The sequence below is a fragment of the Dromiciops gliroides genome, chromosome 2 (assembly GCF_019393635.1).
Source record: "Dromiciops gliroides isolate mDroGli1 chromosome 2, mDroGli1.pri, whole genome shotgun sequence".
In the NCBI taxonomy this organism is placed as follows: Eukaryota; Metazoa; Chordata; class Mammalia; order Microbiotheria; family Microbiotheriidae; genus Dromiciops; species Dromiciops gliroides.
Window position 1 is genome coordinate 169664997 of NC_057862.1, and position 23549 is coordinate 169688545.

Genomic DNA, 23549 nt, shown 5'->3' on the forward strand with positions numbered 1-23549 from the left:
GTTAGCTCCTCTGCCTCTTCAAAAACCAGTCTGTTCCTCTGATAATTCTTAGTTCACCTACTGCTGAAGCCTAGCTTGCAGAATCTCAAGTATAACGTTGCTGGCATGTTAAATGAGCACAACTGTCTGGTAATTTTAACATTCCTTGGCATTGCCCCTCTTTAAGACTAGAACATGAACTGATCTTTTCTAATCCTGTGACCACTGCCAAGTTTTCCAAATGTGCTGGCATATTGAGTGCTGCACATTAACAACATCACCTTTTAGGATTTTAAGTAACTCACTGGAATTCCATCACTTTCACTAGGTCTTATTGTTACCAATGCTTCCTAAGGCACACTTGACTTCTCTCTCCAGGATGACTGACTCTAGATCAATAACCACACTATCATGGTTATTAGTGATCAGTGGTTATTAGTTTTTCTTCCATATATTCTTGCCACTTCCTCTTGATCTCTTGTGCTTCTGTTACATCCCCCATTTTTGTCTTTTATCATGCCAATTTTTACATGAAACATTCCCATAATATCTCTAATTTTCTTGAAGAGATCTTTTGTCTTTCCCATTCTATTGTTTTCTTCTATTTCTTTGCATTGCTCATTTAAGAAAACTTTCTCATTTCTCCTTGCTATTCTCTGGAATTCTACATTTAGTTTGGTATGTATTTCCCTCTCTCCCTTCCCTTTTGCTTTCCTTCTTTCCTAAGCTATTTGTAAAGCCTCATCAAACAGCCATTTTGCTTTCTTGCTCTTCTTTTTCTTTGGGATGTTTTTGCTGCTGTCGCCTATACAAATCTCTGAATCCTCACCCTACTTCTGTGAGGGTCATTAATTTCTTCATCCACGCCCTACTTCTAGAAGAGTCCTAAGATTGATTTTTACCAAAGATGAAAGTGGCAAACAGAAATCTGAGGTATGGTATGGTGTTCTGGAAAGAACAGCAGATTTGGAATCAGAGGGTTCAAATAATCCCAATCTTAAATTGTACTGGCTCTGTACAGGACCTTAGGCAGTTCTCTGAGCCTGTTTCCTCAACTTTAGAGTGGGGTAGTTGAACAGGAAGACTTCTAAAGCTCTTTCTAGCTCTCAATTCACAATCCTACCAATGAATCAAGTCCCTTATTTAAACCCATGAAGGGAGTCACTGAGGGGGCTGGTATCAGGACCCTCAAACTAATCTTTAGGTTTAACCTCCCCCACACTGGTTTTTAAATAGTAATAAACAGAAAATAGCCAAATCTTCTTCTTATTTAGTTAGGAAAAAGCACTGCAACTGGTTCCTATTCCCTATTTCCTCTCTAAAAATCCTTCAGCAAGTACTTATAGGCAGTGAGGTGGCAGGATCTACAAAGCACTGGATGTAGAGTCAGGAAGAACCGAGTTCAAATCTGGCCTCAGTCACTTACTAGCTGTGTGACCCTGGGCAAGGCACTTAACTTTCTGTTTGCTTCTTCCTTAACTTGCTACTTTGCAGAGTTATTGTAAGGGTCAAATGAGATAATATTTGTAAAGTGCTCATCATAGTGCCTGGCACATAGTAGGCATTACATAAATGCATTTTCTCTCCCTTTCCTACTTAGTAAGCAAAAACCTTTGATATAAAGTCATATAAAAAAGTTTAATCATAATCCCAGTTACACAGCAGCTTACTAGTTTAAGTCACTAAATCAAAAATCTGGATTTAAAAACTGGAGATAAAATTAAGAAGAAGATTTAATACATCCTCCAAGGTTCCAATAATGCCTTGACTTTGGCGCTCTTATTCCCTTATCACCACATATAGTCTGATGTCACTGGGAGTTCCAATAATTGAGATGATTTGCATTTCACCCAAGCCTTTCATTCTCAATTGACTACCCTTGATTCCCTAAGAAGTCTTAACTCCTACTCATTAAGTTAAAGTGATACTTCAGTGGATCCAAGAGTTATTTGATTCTTCCATACATCCCTTAAAGAAGATCCACTCAAGACAGTGGAGGTCCATAATGTTTTATGGACACCAGAGCAACACTCCAGATACACATATTTTCATATTGCTCATTCCCCCCATGACTGGGCAACCTCCTTCTCTGGTAAGACATGTTTTTGATGAAATATTGTATGGTAAAAATGTCATTAGGATATAATAATTTTTTTAAAAAAGAAAGGAGAAATAGACTATTTTAAAAACTACAAGGAAAAAGTAACTACAAACTTTCAAAGAGCACTGCAGATGCCTCTCAAACATAAATTGTGTCTGTAAAGGGCTTCTACACAGAAATTTAGCACCTTTCTCTCAATAAACCCCACCCAAAAATCAGCCAACAACAGTTCATGATGGTTGTCTACAAATCACATTGGAAACGAAAATCAGAATGGAGTTCTGTTATGACTGGGAATCCTACCGCCTTCCATTCTACAGGAAATTCTACATTCTAGGGATATTAGAGAGAGCCAAGTATGACAAGGGAGTGGGATAGTTTTGAGAGACTAGGAGGTAGAGAGAGGAGCCAGGTTGAGCTCAGTTAATATTTGGGGGTGGAAGGAAGATTATTATAGTGGAAGGCTGGTGAGGAATACAAAAGAACAAAGGGGTTTTGGTTCCAACACTTTGTACTCCAAGTACAAAATCCTACTTGTGCTTCTGGTAGCTTTACACAAAAATATGTGGCATCAGAGCATTTGGGATCATAGAGAGTGATGGGAGCAACAAGCCTACATGAAAGCTACGCTACAATTTTCCAAGAGGTTACAAAGTTTATTACCTTTGCAGCCAGTCGACACTCCATCACACGAGTATTGAAATGAGAAGTTGCAGCTTTGTTCATTTCAACACAACTGTTAGCAATCACAAAACTTGCTTCATTTGGAAGTTGGACATCAGTTGCCCTCAGAGGATTGAACTCTATTAACTTGGCCTTTTGAAAGGAAAATGACAGATTAAAATGCAGAAATGGTTCACAATCACTAATGGTACACAAATGGTACACAATCACTACAAAAGAAGATTCTTTCAAAGTCTTCTCCCAAGCCTGGCTGACTACATAGACTGGACAAACCAAATAACTCAACTATATGGAGTTCAGAACCACTGTCTTCAAACTTGCCACTTACGCTTTCTTGCTGAATAGCTCAAGCAATGTCTTTATGCTGAAGAAAATCCCCTCTTCTTCCATGCCTGGGGCTTTGGGAATCTGAATTCAAGCAACATATTTCAAAAACATATATTAAATAAGAAATACTCCAGGTGTTCTTGAAGGACTGCCAAATCTGTAGGAAGTTGATGCAGTACTGAAAATGGTAAAGGTTTGGAAGAAATGCCTGCTTCTATTTTGGAAGTGGGCAGTATCTGGAGAGCAACCAAAAAGTTCTACTCTGTTTGAGGGAGCTGATAGCCAAGGGGAAGTGGCAACCAACAGAGGAATCTACTTCTGGCTGACTGTCAACATTTTCTTCCCCACAGCCTAGGTCCTAAAATGTTTATAGAGAAATATTACTAAAGAGTAAATTATAGAAATAGAGGTTATGAATGCATGTGGTAAAGTAACTAACATTTGAGTTTAAAAACCAACAAGGGAATTTGGAAAGAACATGAGATGGAGGGGTTTAAGAAGCTATTTCAGACAACACAGAGAATTGAGAAATCTCTTACACAAACTAGACAATGAAGGAAAATGGGTATAAAAGTAAAAGAGAAAAGACCAACTGAGAAAGTGAACCAAAATAAGATCATGAAAATGTAAGAGACAAAGAAAAAATGAAACGGATCAAGAATTTAAGAGGTAAACTGCTGGTACTGGAAAATAAGGATTGAGGACGAGCTTGAGAAACAATGGTGTTGGGAAATGTTTAGGAAAGCCAGAAACAGTAGGTCTGATTAGACTTGTCTGTGACTAAACATCTTGGGTAAGTCAATGTTTTCTTCTCTATGTGTTTTCTCACAGTTGGTACTTTGAAACAGGTCCCTGTTACCTACCTTTCCTTCCTCTCCAAGAAATGATATGGACTGATCCATGCCTCCTCCTTCAGTGCCAACATAACGCTCACTCTTGGTACAGATTTCCGCCAGTTCTATCTGGGGGTGAAAATGAGTTTAAATTATAAATAAAGAAAAAAAGACTCTTTTCCTTATGTATCAGAATTTCTCAAACTGTTCTATGGAACCCTGGGACTCCAAAAGTAACTGAAAGGGCTCTGCAAAGAAAAAGTTGTAGCAGCAGTAAAGTGCACACAGCAAACATATTTATTTTGTTCTTGTGTCAATTGTGCAACACTGTGTGTACATACCCAGAAAACCATTTAAAATTGGTCTAATCACATGACCAAAAAGTTGGCTTCTTAAGGGTCTAGAATCAATTACTGAATGTACCCAATGATGTATTGTACAAAATGAGTACAATACAGTATTTTTCTAGCAGTATATGTATAAAATAATCAGTGTCCATTTATAACCTTAGTTTTGTGAAGATTGTAACTATGATTTTTGTACCAATGCACAATGTAGACATTTAGATGAAATGTAGAAGATGAAGAGACAAATAAAATCAAGAATGTTAATAATCAAGGATCTGACAATGAAACAGACATCTATAAACTTCATTTGCATACTAAACATTAAAATAATAAGTATTATTTTAAAGATTCTTTACTTTAATCCACTTGGATACTTCCTTTTTTTAATTAATTTTTTTTTTATTTTATTTTTTTGCGGGGCAATGGGGGTTAAGTGACTTGCCCAGGGTCACACAGCTAGTAAGTGTCAAGTGTCTGAGGCCGGATTTGAACTCAGGTACTCCTGAATCCATGGCCGGTGCTTTATCCACTGCGCCACCTAGCCGCCCCTGGATACTTCCTTAAAGAGATCACAACACTTATACAACTTATTAGATCAAGCCTTTTTAATTGAGGGTCCATGAATTTTAAAAAATTTTACAACTGTATTTCAATATAATTTATTTTTGATAATCCTATGATATTATTTTATGCATTGAAAAACATTATTCTTAAGAATCCATAGTACCTACCAGACCATCAAAGGTATCAATGACTCAAAACAAGTTAAAAACCCCTGCACTAGATGGTCTTTGAAAATGGCTGTGCCTAGATGGGGCGGCTAGGTGGCACAGTGGATAAAGCACCGGCCCTAGATTCAGGAGTACCTGAGTTCAAATCCAGCCTCAGACACTTGACACTTACTAACTGTGTAAGTCACTTAACCCTGGGCAAGTCACTTAACCCCCATTGCCCCGCCAAAAAAAAAAAAAAAAATGGTTGTGCCTAAAACATTCTCTTCCTCCCACAGTGAATCCAATGATGAAGCCTCTGCAAACTTAGCTAGGCTAGTGCTACATTAACAGACATATAGTATATGCCCTAGACCCACAAATGGAACTGTTTTGGCTTGGTAGGATTTGCTAAAGCATGCACTCTGTTCTCAAAACCTTCAAAGGTAAGCTCTGTACCAAGCTGGGGCACCAAGGAAGGCTTTCAATGAAAGTTGTTCCAACTTAAAAAAAAAATAGTTCTTTGGTTCAACAAAATTACAAAGACACTTACAACCAAAGAAATCCCTGAATTTTTTTCCAGCAACAATGGGATGAACTCAAAAAATCTAAAAAGAAAAATCGACTCATTTAAGAAAATAAAAATTGTTGTGAAGCACTTTAAAAGAATAAGCAATACATCCAATACTGTGTCCAATTGTAAATTTGTAAATAAATAAGTTTTTACCAAATGTTGAAAAGACCCACTTCATATCCCTTCTCCAATGTACAAGACTTTTAGAAAAGTTACCCTCTTTTTATTTCTTATTTTGCCATAATTTAGTAACATTTGTAAATTGCATACATAACCTGACATGATCTAGCTTTCTATAACCTTTAAAGATTAATTAACAAAAGAGTTTTTTTTTTTTTACCATTATCAGACATTTGGATAACTTTTCACTCCAGACACATATTAGGCTTCAGATTTTCTGTCTGGCATGTGGTATATACCATAATCATTATCATTCCTTTTAAATTAAACAACAAGCTACGCACAGTATCAGTACAATTTTTCTTCATCATCAGCCTCATAAAGTAACAACTGGTCACTGCACTGACCCAAGTTCTGATCAAATTGACAAATGGATAACAACTTAAGAAAACTTTTAAGAAATGATGCAGAATGAATCCTTCATACAAGACCATGTCCTGAAAGGGGTGACTGAGGCAGAAGAAGGCTTGACAGATGCCACCCATGACTATGCCATCACATTCACATCAGGTGAAAGGTCAAGGGATGGAGAATGAAAAAGTATAAAGGTAGGAGATGAAAGCAAACCCAGTAAAAATAAAATTATTAAATTTGTTTCCCTTAGGATGATCTTAAATCAAAATATTTGAGACTATCATGTTCCATGATTCATAGCCAAACAAAATCATCCAAATAATATGGTTTTATAATAAATCACCTACTATGTGCTGGTCACTGTGTTAAGTGCTTTCCAGGACCAGCACTATATCCATTGTGCCATGTAACTGCCATATTTGAGTCCCACAAGCCATTCCCCATTAAAAACAGTCAAAGGATAATGAACATATAGTTCTCAAAAGAAATACTGCAAACTATTAACAACCATATGAAATGCTGCTCACAAATAATTAGCTATATGCAAATCAAAACAACTCTGGAGGGTTTTTCCTCACACCAAGCAAACTGGAGAAGATAACAAAAGGAGAGAAGTTAATATTGAAGGGGCTACAGAAAGAAAAATATAATGATGGACTATAAGTGAAACTATGAATTGAACAAACTGTTCTGGGAGGCAAATGGGAATTATGCAAAGAAAGTGACTAAATGTCTACACTTTTTGGCCCAAAGATCCTACCCATTAGCCAAGGATGTCAATGATAAAAAGAAAGCCCCCATATATGAAAACATTTTATTTTTTTAATGGATGCAGAGTTCTATATGATATCAGACTTTTTCAATGAGTTAGTTATTTTTGCTGTGATATTTTTTGTCTGTTATATGACTCTCCAAGAAGGATAAAGAATATATTGGAGAAATGTATGTGATTTAAAAAAAAAATCTTTGTCTTAGGGATGTAGTCATTTTTGTTTCAGCATTTGGTAAATAAAAATGATATAGTCCCACATATGATTTCACATATAGGCAATGCAGAGTAATCTCTCCAATTCAGGGCTGAACTTGCTATCCATTTGAATGCCTATCAAAGTATTATGCACTAATGGTCAAGTTCTATAGGCAGTACATACAATTCTATATCATAGTCTGGGTAACAGGCATTCTTCATCTGCTTAGTCTCCTTGCCCTCTCTTCTCCCACCCCCACATGGATAGTTAGAGCAAACTCTTTGGAGTGATTATGAATCTTATTTAAGAGGCTATACAATTTTCCAGAGCTACTGCAATCAGCATGTCATCCACAAACAAGAGCCTCTGAGGACCTCACAATGTATGAGGAATTTCTCTGACTTCCAGGCTGCAATGGATTTCCTCTGGTAGATACAAACACCTTGGTGGGTGGGTGTGTGTGTGTGTGTGTGTGTGTGTGTGTGTGTGTGTGTGTGTGTGTGTGTGTGTGTGTGTAATATATGTATATATCCTGTGCATATACTGTGTATATATGTATACTGTATATGAATGTATGTGTATTCTCCTCTCCCATTTTATGCTTTGTCTGAAATGAATAATTAAAGGGTCATAAAACAAGTTTATCTCAGTTATATCTTTAAAGGATCTTGAATACTTTTGGAATATCCATGGGCGACACCTTGTGGCAAACATGCCTTTGAAATAGTTTTGTTTTACTGAGCCAAGTTTTTTTTTTTTCTATGAGTCAAGAAACAAAAACTAAAGTGAGATCTTGCATTCTTTACATCTTTGATTTAATTGCATAAGAGTATAGGTGTCTACTACTGAATCTTGCTTTTGAAAGCCTGGTTATTCCTATCTAATACCCTTATCAAGGATGTGCTCTCTATACATGTTTAAGTTATCCTCAAAAAAAATGTATGTAGGTAGGAAAAGTTACAGAGAGCCTTGCACTAAATAACTTCCTTAAGTCCCCTCCAGGAGTTTTCTACAATTTTGACATATTCCCTTTTGGAAACCTTAAGAATCAATCCTCCAAAATCTTCAAAACCATGCTGACTTGAGCATGGACCTTTCTGTATATACTTGGTCTCGTTAAGTTTGACTATCCCATATCTTTTTCTTTTTTTTTTTCTTTCCTTTTTTTTGTGGGGCAATTGGGGTTAAGTGACTTGCCCAGGGTCACACAGTTAGTAAGTGTCAAGGGTCTGAGGCCGGATTTGAACTCAGGTCCTCCTGACTCCAGGGCTGGTGCTCTATCCACTGCGCCACCTAGCTGCCCCTATCCCATATCGTCGTCGTCGTCTTCATCTTCGTCTTCTTCTTCTTCTTCTTAAAGCAAGAGGGTTAAGTGACTTGCCCAAGGTCACACAGCTAGTAAGTGTCAAGTGTCTGAAGCCAGCTTTGAACTCAGTTCCTCCTGAATCCAGGGTCAGTGCTCTATCCTGTTTCCCTTTTTTCTAAATCAATAACTTTCTGCCAACATGAGGTTGGCATTTTTAATAACAAGCTATATTTTTACTCATTTTTATTCTTTCCTCTAGCTTTGCATTAACTACAATCTTTGCTTTAACAAGTCAAGGAATTGACTGTACACCACTGGGAATAACACCCAACCTCAGTAATACATCATTCCCTGTATGTTAAAATATAATCAATTTTTTTTTTAATTTGCGCTATTTCTTTCCTCAAAGAAAGCTGACTTGACATCACATGTGAAACTTAATTCTGAAAACTCCTATGGCTAGACAGGTAATAACCCAGTTATTCTGAGTAGAGAAAAAAGAAGAGCAAACAATGTGAAAATAAGGAAAGGGTAATTGAGAAGGAAAGAATAAAATTTATTTCTATTATGGGTACAAAGAAAGAAGCACACACGTAATAGCAAGTTGAATATAATGAATGAGAAATCATATGGGAGGCACATAAAAGAACTACCCATCCCAAGTGAAATCTGTAGACAGAAGCTACAAAATGCTTGAGGAAATGAAGACTCCCCAAAAATAAGAACATGCAAGAAAACAAGTCAATTTATATGGTGCTTTTAAGTTTATCAAATGTTTTCCTAACCACAACCCCATGATTCTAGCAGTTATATGTGATTGCATATATGTAATAATCTCCATTTTACAAATGATGAAACAAAGCCTCCAAAAGACTAACTAACTTACCCTTGGTTGCACAAATACTAAGTTTCTAGAGCTGGAGTTTGAACCCAGGTCTCCTGACTTCATGTCTAGAATTCTTCCTACTAAGCTGACAAGTGAAAGAAGAATCCTTTTTTCCCCATTAAAGTCCATAAGCGGGGCAGCTGGGTGGCACAGTAGATAGAGCACTAGCCCTGGATTCAGGAAGACCTGAGTTCAAATCTGGCCTCAAGACACTTGACTAGCTGTGTGACCCTGGGCAAGTCACTTAACCCCAACTGCCTCACCAAAAAATTTAATTTAATTTAATATTTTTTTAAAGTCTATAAGCAACAAAATCAAATTTGGGGTGGCCATACAATAGGAAAGAATCATATGTAAAAATGCAAAAGACAGACTGAGAATTTTCTTGTAATTCAAATAATATTTATTAATTATCTCTTACTTCCAAGGAACTGTGATAGGCACTAGTGATACAAATAAGAAAATAAGTGGCCTCTGTCTTCAAGGGACTTAAATTCTGTAAGGGGAATGACAGGTACACATAAAAATATGATGCAAGGTAAGGAGTGAAGGGAGCAAAGGAGAGATTCTAGGAACACCTAAAAAGATAATACTAAGGAAGGCTACATGGAGAAGGTGTCACATGAAACAATCCCTGAATGAAGCTAAGGGTTCTAAAAGGCAGAGATGAAGAGGGGGGTATAATCCAAGAATGACATAAAAAAATGCATGCTTTTGACCAAAAGCAAATTTTGACCTGATTCTATATCCAAAGCTGGATCAAAGTCAGGTAGACTGAAATAAGGTAACCACCTAAAGGAGTGGCATTAAACAGTATACAGCTGTAACAAGGAACAGATAACACCAGTAAATTGGAGTGATGTGAATGAATTATGTGCACCTATCCAATCCCCACTCAATCCAAAGGCACATGGATAACAAAGATATAAAGTGTTTTTACATTTTTTATATTGTTAGTACAATGAGTAGCTTGCAAAAAATAAAAAATGCCCTAGGAGATGATTCACTTAGTACTCAACTGCTATTTAAATTCTATCAAATGTGCAATAAACCCCACATGGATAACAAAGAGCTGTTGTGAATACATTAGCAAAAGTGTGGAAAAGAAATCTTTCTGAGAGAACATCAGGGAGAGTTCAGATTTCCATGAAACCATGGACCCCAACAGACTCAAAGCCATTCAGCAAAGGACAAAGGGATCTTTCTCTTCTTAATGCAGGTGAGGGCTTTGAGGTGACCTAGAAATAGTTTCTGCCTTGGACTGCTTATAGACTGAAGACCCTAGGGCAAGAACAGCCATGCTTTGAGAAAAAGGGGTTCCCCGTTCTGCTCCTTGCTCAGTTATTTTAATCCTTGTTTAATAAAGGAAATTGCATTCTCTCCAGTACCATGCCTTCTACCTGAGCCCGTCAAGAACCTTAAATTGACTTGTTTTCTTGCATGTTCTTATTTTGGGGGAGTTCTTCATTTCCTCAACATTGTCCTACATTGCCCAACTTTTATCAAAGTCCCACTCCACCCTAACCCCTCTTTCAAACATGATAATCTGGAGCTCATTTAAAAATGCAAGCTGACTCCATAAAAAGCAATTTCCCCAAAGTTAGAGAACAACAAACTATAGTTTCTTGCAGGTTTTTTTTTAATCTATAGGAAGTAAGGTGAAATTGGACACTCATCAATTTTAAAAGAAAGGTTCCCTTTCCCCCTGAGAACTATGGGAAACTACTTGTGGTCGAGCTGGATATTTAAATAAGCAACAATTATCTACCAGGGTGGGAAGATCAGAGTGTGTGAAGAAATACAACAGTTAGATTAATCAGGGAATGAAGTACCCAACTGTACCAAAGTATTTCTATTTCTTTAAGTCTTCACTGAATTACATATTATTTTTATAAATAACTGGTAAGGATTTATGCTTAAATGATCCCAATAATATGACCAAAAATTGTTGGTATTCATCAGAGATTTTAAGCTGGAAGTTTAGAATTTAATTAGTCCAATCCCCTCATTTTATAGATGAGGCAACAGAAACCTATAGAGTTTATGTTATATGACATGCACAAGGGTGGTTGGCAGTGGGGTGAAAGATCATAGATTTTCTCTTTTAAAAAACCCATAATTAAGCAGATAAGCACATGACAGACACTCTTTGCGTTCACTAACCACACTTAAAGGGATTCTCATACTACAATGATCTATCAGGGGCAGCCAGGTGGCGCAGTGGATAAAGCACTGGTCCTAGATTCAGGAGGACCTGAGTTCAAATCCAGCCTCAGACACTTGACACATACTAGCTGTGTGACCCCGGGCAAGTCACTTAACCCTCACTGCCCTGGAAAAATAAATAATAGATAGATAGATAGGACAGATAGATAAGTAAATAAATAAAAAATGAATGGAATGAAGAAAGAAGAAAGAAAGAAAGAAAGAAAGAAGAAGAAAAGAAAGAAAGAAAGAAAGAAAGAAAGCAAGAAAGAAAGAAAGAAAGAAAGAAAGAAAGAGAAAGCAAGCAAGCAATGAGCCATCAAGTGGTAGCTTACCTCAATGGCAGGTCAAGTATGTAACAGGCAATAAGCAGCCCATGCAACCTTAGAAAGGGTGTCACTCATTAACAAACTAATTTTATGCTGACATTGATATTAGCTTCTCAGGTCCCTTCCAATTCTAGATCAAAGATCCTATGATCTAATGGCTTCTCTAAGAAATCAAGTGGGTTGGGCCCCCTCAATTTGTCCCTAGAAAAATGGGAAGGAATAGAGCTTGGAGAGATTATTAATTAGCCAACAAAGAAACATGAACATGTCACAACCTCCCAGGGCCAAAGTATTTTTTCATCGGTAAAATGAGGGAGCTGAACTACAAGGGGCTCTTAAATCTGGGATCTGTTAACTTGTGTCTTTTTTTTTTTTACTTTATAGTAATATTCAAATATCAGGTTCCTTTGTAATCCTATGCATTTTATTTTATGCATTTATATGTTTGTTTGTTTGGCTTTTTTTACAGGGCAATGAGGGTTAAGTGACTTGCCCAGGGTCACACAGCTAGTAAGTGTCAAGTGTCCGAGACCGGATTTGAATTCAGGTCCTCCTGAATCCAGGGCCAGTGCTTTAAACACTGCACCACCTAGCTGCCCCTATTTTATGCATTTAAAAACATTATTCAGCATTCATAGGCTTCACCAGACTCTACCAAGGGAGTCTATCCCACAGAAAAGGTTAAGAACCTCTGAATTAGATGATCTCAAAAGTCCTGTTTTATGCACCTATATATACATGAAAAGAAGGGCTAATATTATTAAAACAGACATGGGGGGAAAGGTGATAGAAAAAGCAGTGATGAAAAGAGTACTTAGGAATCAATCCTATAAACTGGAAAAATGTTGTAGACAAAGAAATCTACAGTCAGGAGACATCCTCTACAACCATGGCTCACCCAGCATAGTGCTGCATGCATTTTCAGATAAAAGAGGCATTCACGACAAAATATTTCTAGGCATGTAGAAAGTTTTTAAAAAGTATACAATTCCAATGATTTTGTCATGTTTCAATCACCCTCTTCTCCTGCAACAAATGATGGGCCTAGAGGTATACTTATCCAGTTCAGGCTCTAAATTCATTTATGAAACACCTGGTTGCTATGTGCAGTCTATAAGAGACTCAAGTTCCTATTTTCTTCTTTTAGGGATTTGGACCAATCAGATGGGGCCAAGCCAAGAATGGGTTACTTTCTTAATAAGGCTGCTCCCATAATAGTCCTCAAAAGATTACCAGGGTTTAATTCTGTTTTAGAACATGGTCAATGTCCAAGTTTCAAGTTGCAGGCCCCCTGGGCATATGCTGAGGAAGAAAGGCCTTTTTTTTCTCTACAGGTCCCCAAACCACAAAGATGATGTCTCCCTTGTGTTTGTATTTCTTCTTCCCTTAAAGCAGATGACATATCCCACCTCAAGATGAGCTGTCAGGAGACACTGTGAGCCAACACAGAGAAACCCAAAATAGGCATAGAAAAAAAAAAAACAAGCTTGATAGTTTGGCCCTGAAAAGTTAGTTTGGAGACCAAAGAGTAGTTACGAAAGGAATATGGGGTACAGAAGGGAGAGGAAAGGTTGCAAGGATTACAAAAGAAATGGGACCTAGAAAGACGCAGCAGTGAAGAGAATTGATCCGAACAATCTGCTCAATTCTAGATGCAAAAACAAAAATAATCTATGCTAAAGAGATGTCCTATAAAAACACACACAGTGTGTTGCTGGGCTGAGACAGAAAAGGTAGTTTTTGCCTTCTGAAAGGGACCTGAAAAGCTCCCTTCTCTGAGGTGTGTGGCCTGATGAAGGCAACTAAGGAGAAGGAGAAGTTCAGTGAAATATCATATCTAAGTCTATACCTACCAACCTTCACAAGGAAAAGACAAAGATAAAAGATTCCAGTAAGCAAGGAAAACACGAGGTTCCTAACCTGTTTTCTTACCTTCATAAATCTTTGCTCAGCCTTCCCTAACCCTGGAATGTCCTTGTTGTCCCTCCCTATTCCCCACCAAAATCCTACAGCTACCTGTTGTTGTTCTATTTATCCTTTAAGGCCCAGCTTAAATATTACCTCCCTTAGTGAAGATTTCCCTGATTGACTTTGCTGGAACTGGCTTCCCCTGCCCCCCCAATCTGATAATATCACTTTATGGTAAATGTATGCACTTATACTTTAATTTCTATTGTTTGTCTTTACATATACATTTTTATATATAATAAATATATATAATATATATTTTATGATCCCCCTACTAAATCACAAATTCATTGAGAATAAGGGCCAGCAATCAGCATGGTATGTTGCACCCAATAGGTATACATAATGAATGTTTGTTGAATCTGGATCACTCTGAGGGCCAGTAAGTATTCAACAAATATTTAACATATATTGTTCAAGCTACTCAAAGCATCCAAGTACAACAGGATCTGCCATCTGATGCCCACCAAAATACTTCCTCCCTCCAACAGACTAATACACTTCAGCCTGCCCCTGAAGCTCATGGGTAAGCCTTCTTTTCATATTAATCCAAGAACCTGCTGAATGCTGGTGAGTCCTCTGCAGCCAGAGGACTGAAAGGGAGTCTGGGAAGATGGTCCAATTGGCCAGAAACCTAGAATTCAGGAGGTACAAGGAGGCATCCATTCAGAGAATGTGCCCAACTAGGATAGTATAGTTCATTCTTTTCCTTGTCCACATTTCTTAAAAACTCACATGTGCTAAGATGTTGATGGGTATTTGGGGAGGGGGCAGGGGAAGGGGAAGGGAAGGGAAATCCAAGAAAAGCTGTAGTGGCAACACAGGAGGCATAACCTTTGCCAAACTCATGTGATCAGACAGAAATAAGACCAGAGTCACAGCTACTAAATACCAAAGGCGACTCAGAATCCCACTGCAAGGCATGTTGTAAAGAATTGGTGTCTCTCCCTTGGCTAAAAGATTGCTTGTTTTGGCTCCTACCTTCCTAAAATGTTTAAATCACGATAATAATAATAATGGATAAGAAACAAGACTGCCAACCTCTATGGTTTGGCCTTAAGTCCCTTAGTACCAAATGTCATCTTCTGCAGTCAATGGAATCCTCCCACTCCCTGAAGAGGGCTCCACTCACATGGAGCACTGATTATCCAAAATGCATCATATTCCTGTCCCACCCCTGAGGTCCAGTTGACAGCTCAAACCACTTTGGACAGGGAGAAAGGAAAGATGTGGGAAGATTAAATGACAGATACGAACACTAGGTAGTTTCCCTAGTATAATAAAACAACAGTGTTATTACTATAATGAACTCCTGGTTATTTCCCTAGTATGGATCTATCTTCACAATAGTGATGTCAAGACAAAGACTGAGACAAAAATCCAGCTCTAGCCTAAGTCTTCATGTCCTCATCTATAAAATAATGCTTGTACTCCCTCCTGGACATGAGATCAGAGATCTGGGCTGGAAAGGACCATGAAGGTCATTTAGTCAAACCTCATTATTTTACAGATGAGGATAATGAGGCTCACGAAAGTTCAGCAAAGTCCTTGAATTATTAATTAGTTAAAATAACCCTCACCCCTCCTCCACCAACTCACACTAAAATATTCTACCATGAGTGACTGCTCAAGCATAAGGATCCTGTAGTAAAGCCTTCAGTTCCCTAGTACTGTGACATGGAAAAAGGACTCTATTGTAGGGATCAAACCAGGTCACACAGAATAAGGTTTGTTTTGGTTTTTTTAAGGATTCCTACCCCCTCCTGCTCCCGCCTCTCCTCATACAACTAGGGTAAAGTGATCTGGCCAAGCATAGCTTAGACCATAATGGGATATAAAAACACAGTAATAACTGGAGCTATCCAAAAGTAAGCTAACCTACCTCAATAAGTAATGAGTTCCCCAATACTGGAGATCTTGGAGCAAAAGGTGGGTGATCAACATTGTCAGGAATGTTATAGAGAGGACTCAGGCTTCATGAAAGGATTTAACTAAATAGTGCTGGAGGACCCTTCCAAATCTGAGATGCTAAGATCCTATACACATTCTTCAGGCAGGGTTTGGGACAAGAGGTGCCATATAATGTTACAACTAAAAACCCAAGTCATACAAGGCAGGATTCTGTGAATTCTGGAATCATAAACCTTTCAATCCTTGATATTGGGGTGGAGAGCGGAGGGCACTACAACCAGATCCTGCTTCTAAAGCCCAGGGACTAAGGGGTGGAAGCTCTGTAAATATGGTCCTGAACTGCTTTGGGGAGGCCCAACCCCCGATTTCCCTAGCAGACAGAATATGTTCTCTCAAATACTTTAGGAAGGCCTCAAAGACTCTCACAGAGTCCCTTAAAGAAGCAAGGAGTTTCTGCTTTGATCTCATTCTTCATTAAGATTCCATGTGGAGCCTAGGGTTGCTGGAACAATCACAGGGTCTTCCCTGAGTGGATTCAAGCTTAAGATCCCTTACAGGCCCATTCTTCTAAACATGGTGCTTAGATCTCATGCCTGTCAGTCAGCACTGCCTCTAGTAAATATGGGGTTTCATGAGGGGAATACTAATTTCAATGGGGGACACAGATGTAGTTCTGATCCCTTTCCTTCAAATCCTATAATTTCCTATATCTTATCTATCCTAAAGACCATACTACCACCAAGGAAATGTACAAGAGGAAACATGGGAAATGCCATTCATTCACTCAACATGTACTAAGGAAATACAGCACTGTTCTAGGCATTGAGGGGGATATAAAAGAAACAGTAAGATTTGATACTTGCCCTTGGGATCTTATAATCAGATTATAATAAGATTCCAAAGCATGCGTAACTCTAAAATCAGTGCATTAGAGAAACTCTGCCCTTTAATTGAAAATAATTTAGTTTTCTGAGGCCTCTCTATCCCTTACTGAGCAGCTGTATACTTCAACCTTCCCCAACTAAAATAAGTATATAAACAACTTACATTTATAAAATGACTACATTGCACAATGAAAAGAAGCCTGGATTCGGAAAAGACCAACTTGGGTTCAAAACCTGACATCCACTGACCAGCTACATAAATCTAACCAATTCTTTTAACCTCTCTGTGGTTCCATATCCTTATTAAAAAAATGAAGAGAGTGTACTAGATGATACCTAAGTCCCCTTCCACCTCTAAATCCATCTTCCTAAATCAATTTCCTCATCGATAAAATTTCAGGTGTTGAAATTGACAACCTCCACTGTTCTTTCCAGCTCTAAATCTATAATTCCATCATCCATGGCCCTAAGCCATTTCCTATCTCTGGGCCTTGGGTCCTCATCAGGGCCCTATGACAGGCAGATAATTTCTAAAGTCACTTTCAGCTCTAAATTCTATCATTCTAGTGGCATGTACATAGTAGGCGCTTAACTGATGTGTGTTGAAAGATAACTTTATGAGGGAAAGGTTAAAATATAAAAGGCAACACTAAGGATCTAGCAGATGTTATTGCACAATCTCTCCTCCTTGACATAAATGCCAAAATGCCAGCCAATGTCTTAGCAAACTATTGGCAAGAGGCTTCAAAGGAAGGGCAAGTGACTTTTAATGGAACAGGAACTGGCCCAGACCCGGAAATTTGCCCATCACTAGGGTAACTCATCACAAAACACATCCATCTCACATGTTGCCAGCACATGGGACTATAAGAATCCGACATAGTCTTGAGGAGCTGAAGGGAAGCAGATGGTCACATATAGGTAAGCCCCACCCCAAAAAAATGAATGTCAGCTTTCTGTGAAGGAACTACTGCTTAGATCCTAGCTCATCCCAGGTGAACTGGGAGATGTGAGCCAAAGTTCAGTTGCCAAGCTCATCTAGCCGTTACCCTAGTATTGCTCACTATTCATATCATACATAATCCTTTTCACCCTTTGATTGTGATATATTATGATATATTATCTATATTCATAAAGCTCCATTTTTTTAGGTCTGCAAAGTATTTTGGGATATAACAAACACAAAAGGTACTATAATATCTTCACGGTCCTGATTTGAACTCATTCTCATGAATAATTACAATAATAATATGAGATATTAAATGAGGAAATACGTACTGTCATCCTTCTTAGCTTTCCTTGTACTATGCTCATTTGCGTACATGTTGGGTGTCTCTATACAAGGAATGAAAGCTCGTTGAAGACAAGGATAGGTTCAACTCTCTCTTCTTATCCCCAGCTCCATTGAATTGGCAGTGAATCTGGCATGTAGTGGAAACTTTATAAAAGTTATGAGATATAAATGGCAAGGTGGGAAGGAAGGATGGGAGAAGAAAAGGGAATACAGAGAAAGAAGGGAAAAGGAAGAGAAAGAAGAGAGATACACGTGGGTTTATCAAATGTGTGCTTGCCCAAAATGGAACGGACACGGCCTAGAATCCCAAGATCTGTACTTGTATAGACCAGGTTCGATCTTGGGTGTTTCTTAAAAATCACATTTCTTTAGTTCATTTCCTCCAACCCATTGTCTCTCCCAAGAATCTCAAATTTTAGCTCAATTAATTAACAATCATTTATTAAGCACTTACTCTGTGCCAGACATTGGTCTAGACACTGGGAATACAATGACAAAAATACAAGAGAACTCCAGAGCCTCAGTTCTCATAAAAGTACTTATGTTAATAATGTACAATGGATAAAGGAAAACCTTTACTTCAACCCATTGAAACAATGCAGAAAAACATAAAGGACTTCCAGGAACCCATAATAATGAAGACACTGTCCTTACCACCAATGAACTTCTGTGAGTATCACTTTCCACCCTTGAGGACCTATATATAGGCCTCCAGTCAAAGAACACTAGCCTAAGAGTTTGGATTCCTTCAGAAAGGAAATCAATCTGCGTTTGCTCAGCAATCAACCTTTCACATTCCAGTGAATTCCACCTCCTACTCAGGGGGGATTGGACTTTTCTCAGAAGGGAAACAAACTTGATGTGGTCAGAAAGTCAAACCCTACCATCATCTAACCATCTACACCATCCAAAATACTAAATTGTAACAAAGGGCAAAGTTCAGGCTTTGCTCCTCTATATCAGTGACATTCAGCTTCTCCAGCTCTGGGGTCATAAATTTGTTCCTGTCCCTGACAATAGATTGGGCCTGAGCTCTCTTACCAGAGAGTCAAGGAAAGACTGGAACAGAGAAAGATTTGAAGCTGGGAAGGCAGTTAAAAGTCTATTGTAGGGGGCAGCTTGGTGGCACAGTGAATAAAACACCAGTCCTGGATTCAGGAGAACCTGAGTTCAAATCTGGCCTCAGACACTTGACACTTAACACGTATTAGCTGTGTGACCCTAGGCAAGTCACTTAACCCTCATTGCCCCACCAAAAAAAAAAGTCTATCGTACTAGACTGGGTCAAAAGGAATGAGAGCCTGAGTAAAGGTTGTGGCACTATGCATGAAAAGAAAGGGAAATACTGTTTAGGTAAAGTATGCCTGAGTGGTCCCTGTAATGCCTCCAGCCTTCCAAGGTCAATGTAGTAGCTACCTAATTCCTGGCTTCCTTTACCATGGAAGAAAGATCTAAGTAACAAAGATGAAAACTTTCCACGTGGGAAGATTTATTAGTAACCAGAAAAATAGCCCTAGCTCATATTTATATTGTTAAATGAATGTAGGGATCACCTGGATTTGATGGACGTGCCTTATTATCCAAAAGTATTTTTTATGAAACCCTAGGTTAATGGGAGCAAAATGTCCTTCAACTGAACTCCAAACTCAACCCAGGTAGCTAGCAGATTAGCCCCTACCTGGTGACTTCTTTTACCTCAGAATAGTAAATCCCTATATTATAGGGATATCAGGGCATCCTCATTCTAGCCAAACCCTTTTTTTGAAATCCTGTAATCTTGTCATGATGCTTCTGTTATTTCCTCCATACTTGTTATAACTGAAATTGTTAAACTGCTTTTGCTTTTGGAATGATTCATACTATTGAAACTGATAACACTCTGTAACCAGTGGACAAAAAAAAAAACCTTATATACACTCAGAAAGAGAGAGTCTCTGAGCTCCCTTCTTAGGAGGGGGTCTCCAGCATGATCATGTTATATTTATTCTTGGGACAATTTTCCTGTCTGTCTCTGATATGGTTTATCCTGTAGGAGGCATGTTCTCTGATCTGGTTTTCTTCTGTGGGAGACATGTCTCTATTATTAATTTTTGTAGGAGATATTGTAAAATTAATTTCTCTGATCTGTTTATTATTTTTATAGGAGATAGGCAGATAAAAACTATAATTTTCAACAATATCATGCTTCAAAGTTTACAAAACACTTTCCCTACAACCCCATGGAGTAGACACGGAAGAAATTATTATCCCCACTTTACAGATAAGGAAACTTAGTCTCCAAGAAGTTAAATGACCTGACAAAAGTCACACAGGCAGTTGTCAGATCCAAGACTCTGAACTTGAGTCTCCAGCCTGCATATCCAGCATTCTTCTTACTGCACTGCTTTCCTATAAATCAGGAGTTCTTAAACTTTTTTTATATCACAATGTTTTTTTCAAAACAATATTTTTAAAGGCATAAAACAAAATACATAAGATTATGAAGTAAATTACTCAGTGAAAGTTATCAATGTTTTTCTTAAATTCATGGATCCCAGGAAAACCTCTGCTATAAATTAGAAGCTTAAGAATATATTTTCTTGGGGCAGCTAGGTGGTACAGTGGATAAAGCACCTGCCCTGGATTCAGGAGGACCTGAGTTCAAATCCAACCTCAGACACTTGACACTGTGTTACCCTGGGCAAGTCATTTAACCCTCATTGCCCACAAAAAAGAAAGAAAGAAATACATTTTATCACACACTATTGCTCTCCTCCCTAGTTACTGCAAACAGTCTCAATGATGAGGGGCTCACTATTTAGCCTCTAGCTCACTATACCTCCTTAGCCATTTTTTACTTCCCTAACAGTGTTTCTATACCATAAGATGCACTGGGGCCAGAAGAGGAATTCAGTTTGGCTCTCCATTGCTGGCTCTCACAAAAGATTTGTTGAAGGAGATGTCAGGAGCTTGGGGCTGAAATTAGGTTTTTGTATTCTTTTTTCTCCATGAAGATTGTCTTTCAAAATAATGTTCTCTTTGTTGCTATTGGCCCTAAGGGTTAGATGCCTGGGTCCCAGCAAGAAAAGTATTAAGTCAGTATGAATATGATAGCAAACACAAATTTATTGTCAGAAACCTTACCATCTGAAGACCTATGGGTGCCTAAAAGTAAGTCTCCTCCCTGCTCACACCATGCTGTCTGGTCTCCACCTACCTCATTCAAGATAAATCTTCCTTTCAAATAATCTAGGACCTGGAGTCTCTTTTTTCTAAGTCTTTTCAACAAGACAATGGAGTACTCTATCTCAGATGTAGAGTCCCTGAGGGTGTGGCTGTATTTGAAGTATTCCCATAACAATCTACAGAGGCTTCACCAAACACAAGGGAATTTGGAAATTATTTGAATCTCAGAACTTAACAGTTGGAAAGTACCTTAAATGGCATCTATTCCAATCCATACTTGAACATGAATCCCTGCTACCATGTCTCTGACAAAGAATGTCAGCCTTTCTACTTGAAAGCCTCCGGTAAGGGAGATTCCAGACCTTCAGGAGGCAGCCCATTCAGCTTTTGAATTGTTCAAATTCTTAGAAAGTTCTCTTTAGGGGCAGCTAGGTGGTGCAGTGGATAAAGCAAGCACCGGCCCTGGATTCAGGAGGACCTGAGTTCAAATCCGGCCTCAGACACTTGACACTTGCTAGCTGTGTGACCCTGGGCAACTCACTTAACCCCCATTGCTCCGCAAAAAAAAAAAAAAAAAGTTCTCTTTACATCAGATTTAAATGACTCTCAGTAGCTTCACCCCATTGGTTCTAGACCCATTCTCTGGGGTCTAGCAGAATGTCTGATCCCTCTTTCATGTGACAGAATTTTAGTACCTGATGGCAATTATCCTGTGCCCCCAAGTCATTTCTCCTCCAGATTAAACATTTTTTGCCCTTCAAAAAGATCCTAAGATGGCATGGTGTCCAAGCCTCTCACCAGTCTGGGCACCCTTCTCTGGACACACTCCAGTTTTTAACGTGGTATTGAACTGAACACAATACTCTGGATGGAGCTTGACCAGGACAGAGTACAGCTGGACTGTTACCTCCTAATTCCAGATATTATCCCTCTATTATTATAGCCTAAGCTCTCCAGTGAATCTAAATTGTGGTTCACTCAAAGGACAATGGAGAGGCACAAGCTGGGCATAAATAGACTGTAGCATGAAAAAAAAAATCCGGGGCATCTAGGTGGCGCAGTAAATAGAGCACCAGCCCTGGAGTCAGGAGTACCTGGGTTCAAATCTGGCCTCAGACACTTAACGCTTACTAGCTATGTGACCCTGGGCAAATCACTTAATCCCAATTGCCTCACTAAAAAAAAAAGAAAGAAAAAAAATCCAAGAGATGTATGACCTGGAAAGGAGGTGGCAAGAGTGAGGGACGATAGATGGCTAGTCACTTGAACTAAAGGAAGGTTCCCTAAACACTGGATAAGTTTTTGGGGAGGATTGATGGAAGGGCATGGATGAGAGTAAGACAGGATGAGAAGGGGATGGATGGGTTAGGTCTGTAACACCAAAAGAAATGCTTACCTTGGATAACTTCACAGAGCCATTAAAGGACTGACTATCTAGATGGGCACTGCCTTGGTGCCACTGCAAGGTTAGTAGTGTTTGGACACATTCCAACCCATCAGTGATTTTACTGGCACAGGTGATACAACCATTGACTTAGGAGTTAAAAGAGTCCTTGGAGGCCACCAAGTTCAATCTACTCATTTTAGAGAGGAAGAAATTAGAGCTGAGAGAGATGAAGTAATTTGCCCAGTTTAATGCACTGAGAGTGTCTGGGGCAGGATTTAAACTGAGGTCTTCCTGACTCCAAGGCTAGCACTTTATCTATTTAGCTACAGAGGTATTTCCACCAACAATGCAGACTACACTCATCTATAGCTGCCCATCTGGGCCACCTCAGGTCCAAATCCACCCACAAATTCTCAACCAGAAGATTCACCTAACATGCTGGGGGCCCTGTCACACAAAGTTGTGAAAATATACAGTATTAACCTTAAAATTTTAAGAAAAAATTCTAGGATTGACAGCTAGATGGTGCAGTGGATAAAGCACCAGTCCTAGATTCAGGAGAACCCGAGTTCAAATCTGAACTCAGACACTTGACACTTGCTAGCTATGTGACCTTGGGCAAGTCACTTAACCTTCATTGCCCCACCCCACCCCCCAAAAAAAGAATGGGTTAAGGGGGTAGCTAGGTGGCTCAGTGCATAAAGCACCGGCCCTGAATTCAAGAGGACCTGAGTTCAAATCTAGCCTCAGACACTTGACACTTACTAGCTCTGTGACCCTGGGCAAGTCACGTAACCCTCATTCCCCCCCCCCCCAAAAAAATTCTAGGATTAAGCACCTTAGTGATGTGGGGTGGAATCCCAAAAGAATTACAAGACTCAGTGACTCACGTTCCCAAGTTTTATTGCAATGCTGTGAGTGATCACAGGGAGAGAATCAGAATATTGGAAAGGTATCTCTCCAATAAGGAAAGGAAAGACAGTTATATTTATAGTATGGATAAATTGATTATCAGTCTCATTATAATAATCACCACCTTGGGGAGGTACAAGGGAGGGCCTGTCCTACTCATTATAATATTATCTACCTAGGGGTGTTACAAGGGAGGGCTTATCCTAATTTGGAGTTCCTGGGGTCCTGAGTCAACCCCTGAGGCA

The 23549-nt window shown here is 38.8% G+C and overlaps 1 protein-coding gene across 3 annotated transcripts in view; it reads right to left on the reverse strand.

Moving 5' to 3' along the window:
* GALK2 (galactokinase 2) overlaps positions 1-23549 on the reverse strand; it is a 176786-nt gene that overhangs the window by 48906 nt on the left and 104331 nt on the right. For all 3 annotated transcript variants that reach the window (XM_043982034.1, XM_043982032.1, XM_043982033.1), the window contains 2 exons: positions 3955-4053; positions 2744-2896 (listed from right to left, as the gene is read on the reverse strand). In XM_043982034.1, the coding sequence (XP_043837969.1) occupies positions 2744-2896; positions 3955-4053 (252 nt within the window). The remainder of the gene's footprint in view (positions 1-2743; positions 2897-3954; positions 4054-23549) is intronic.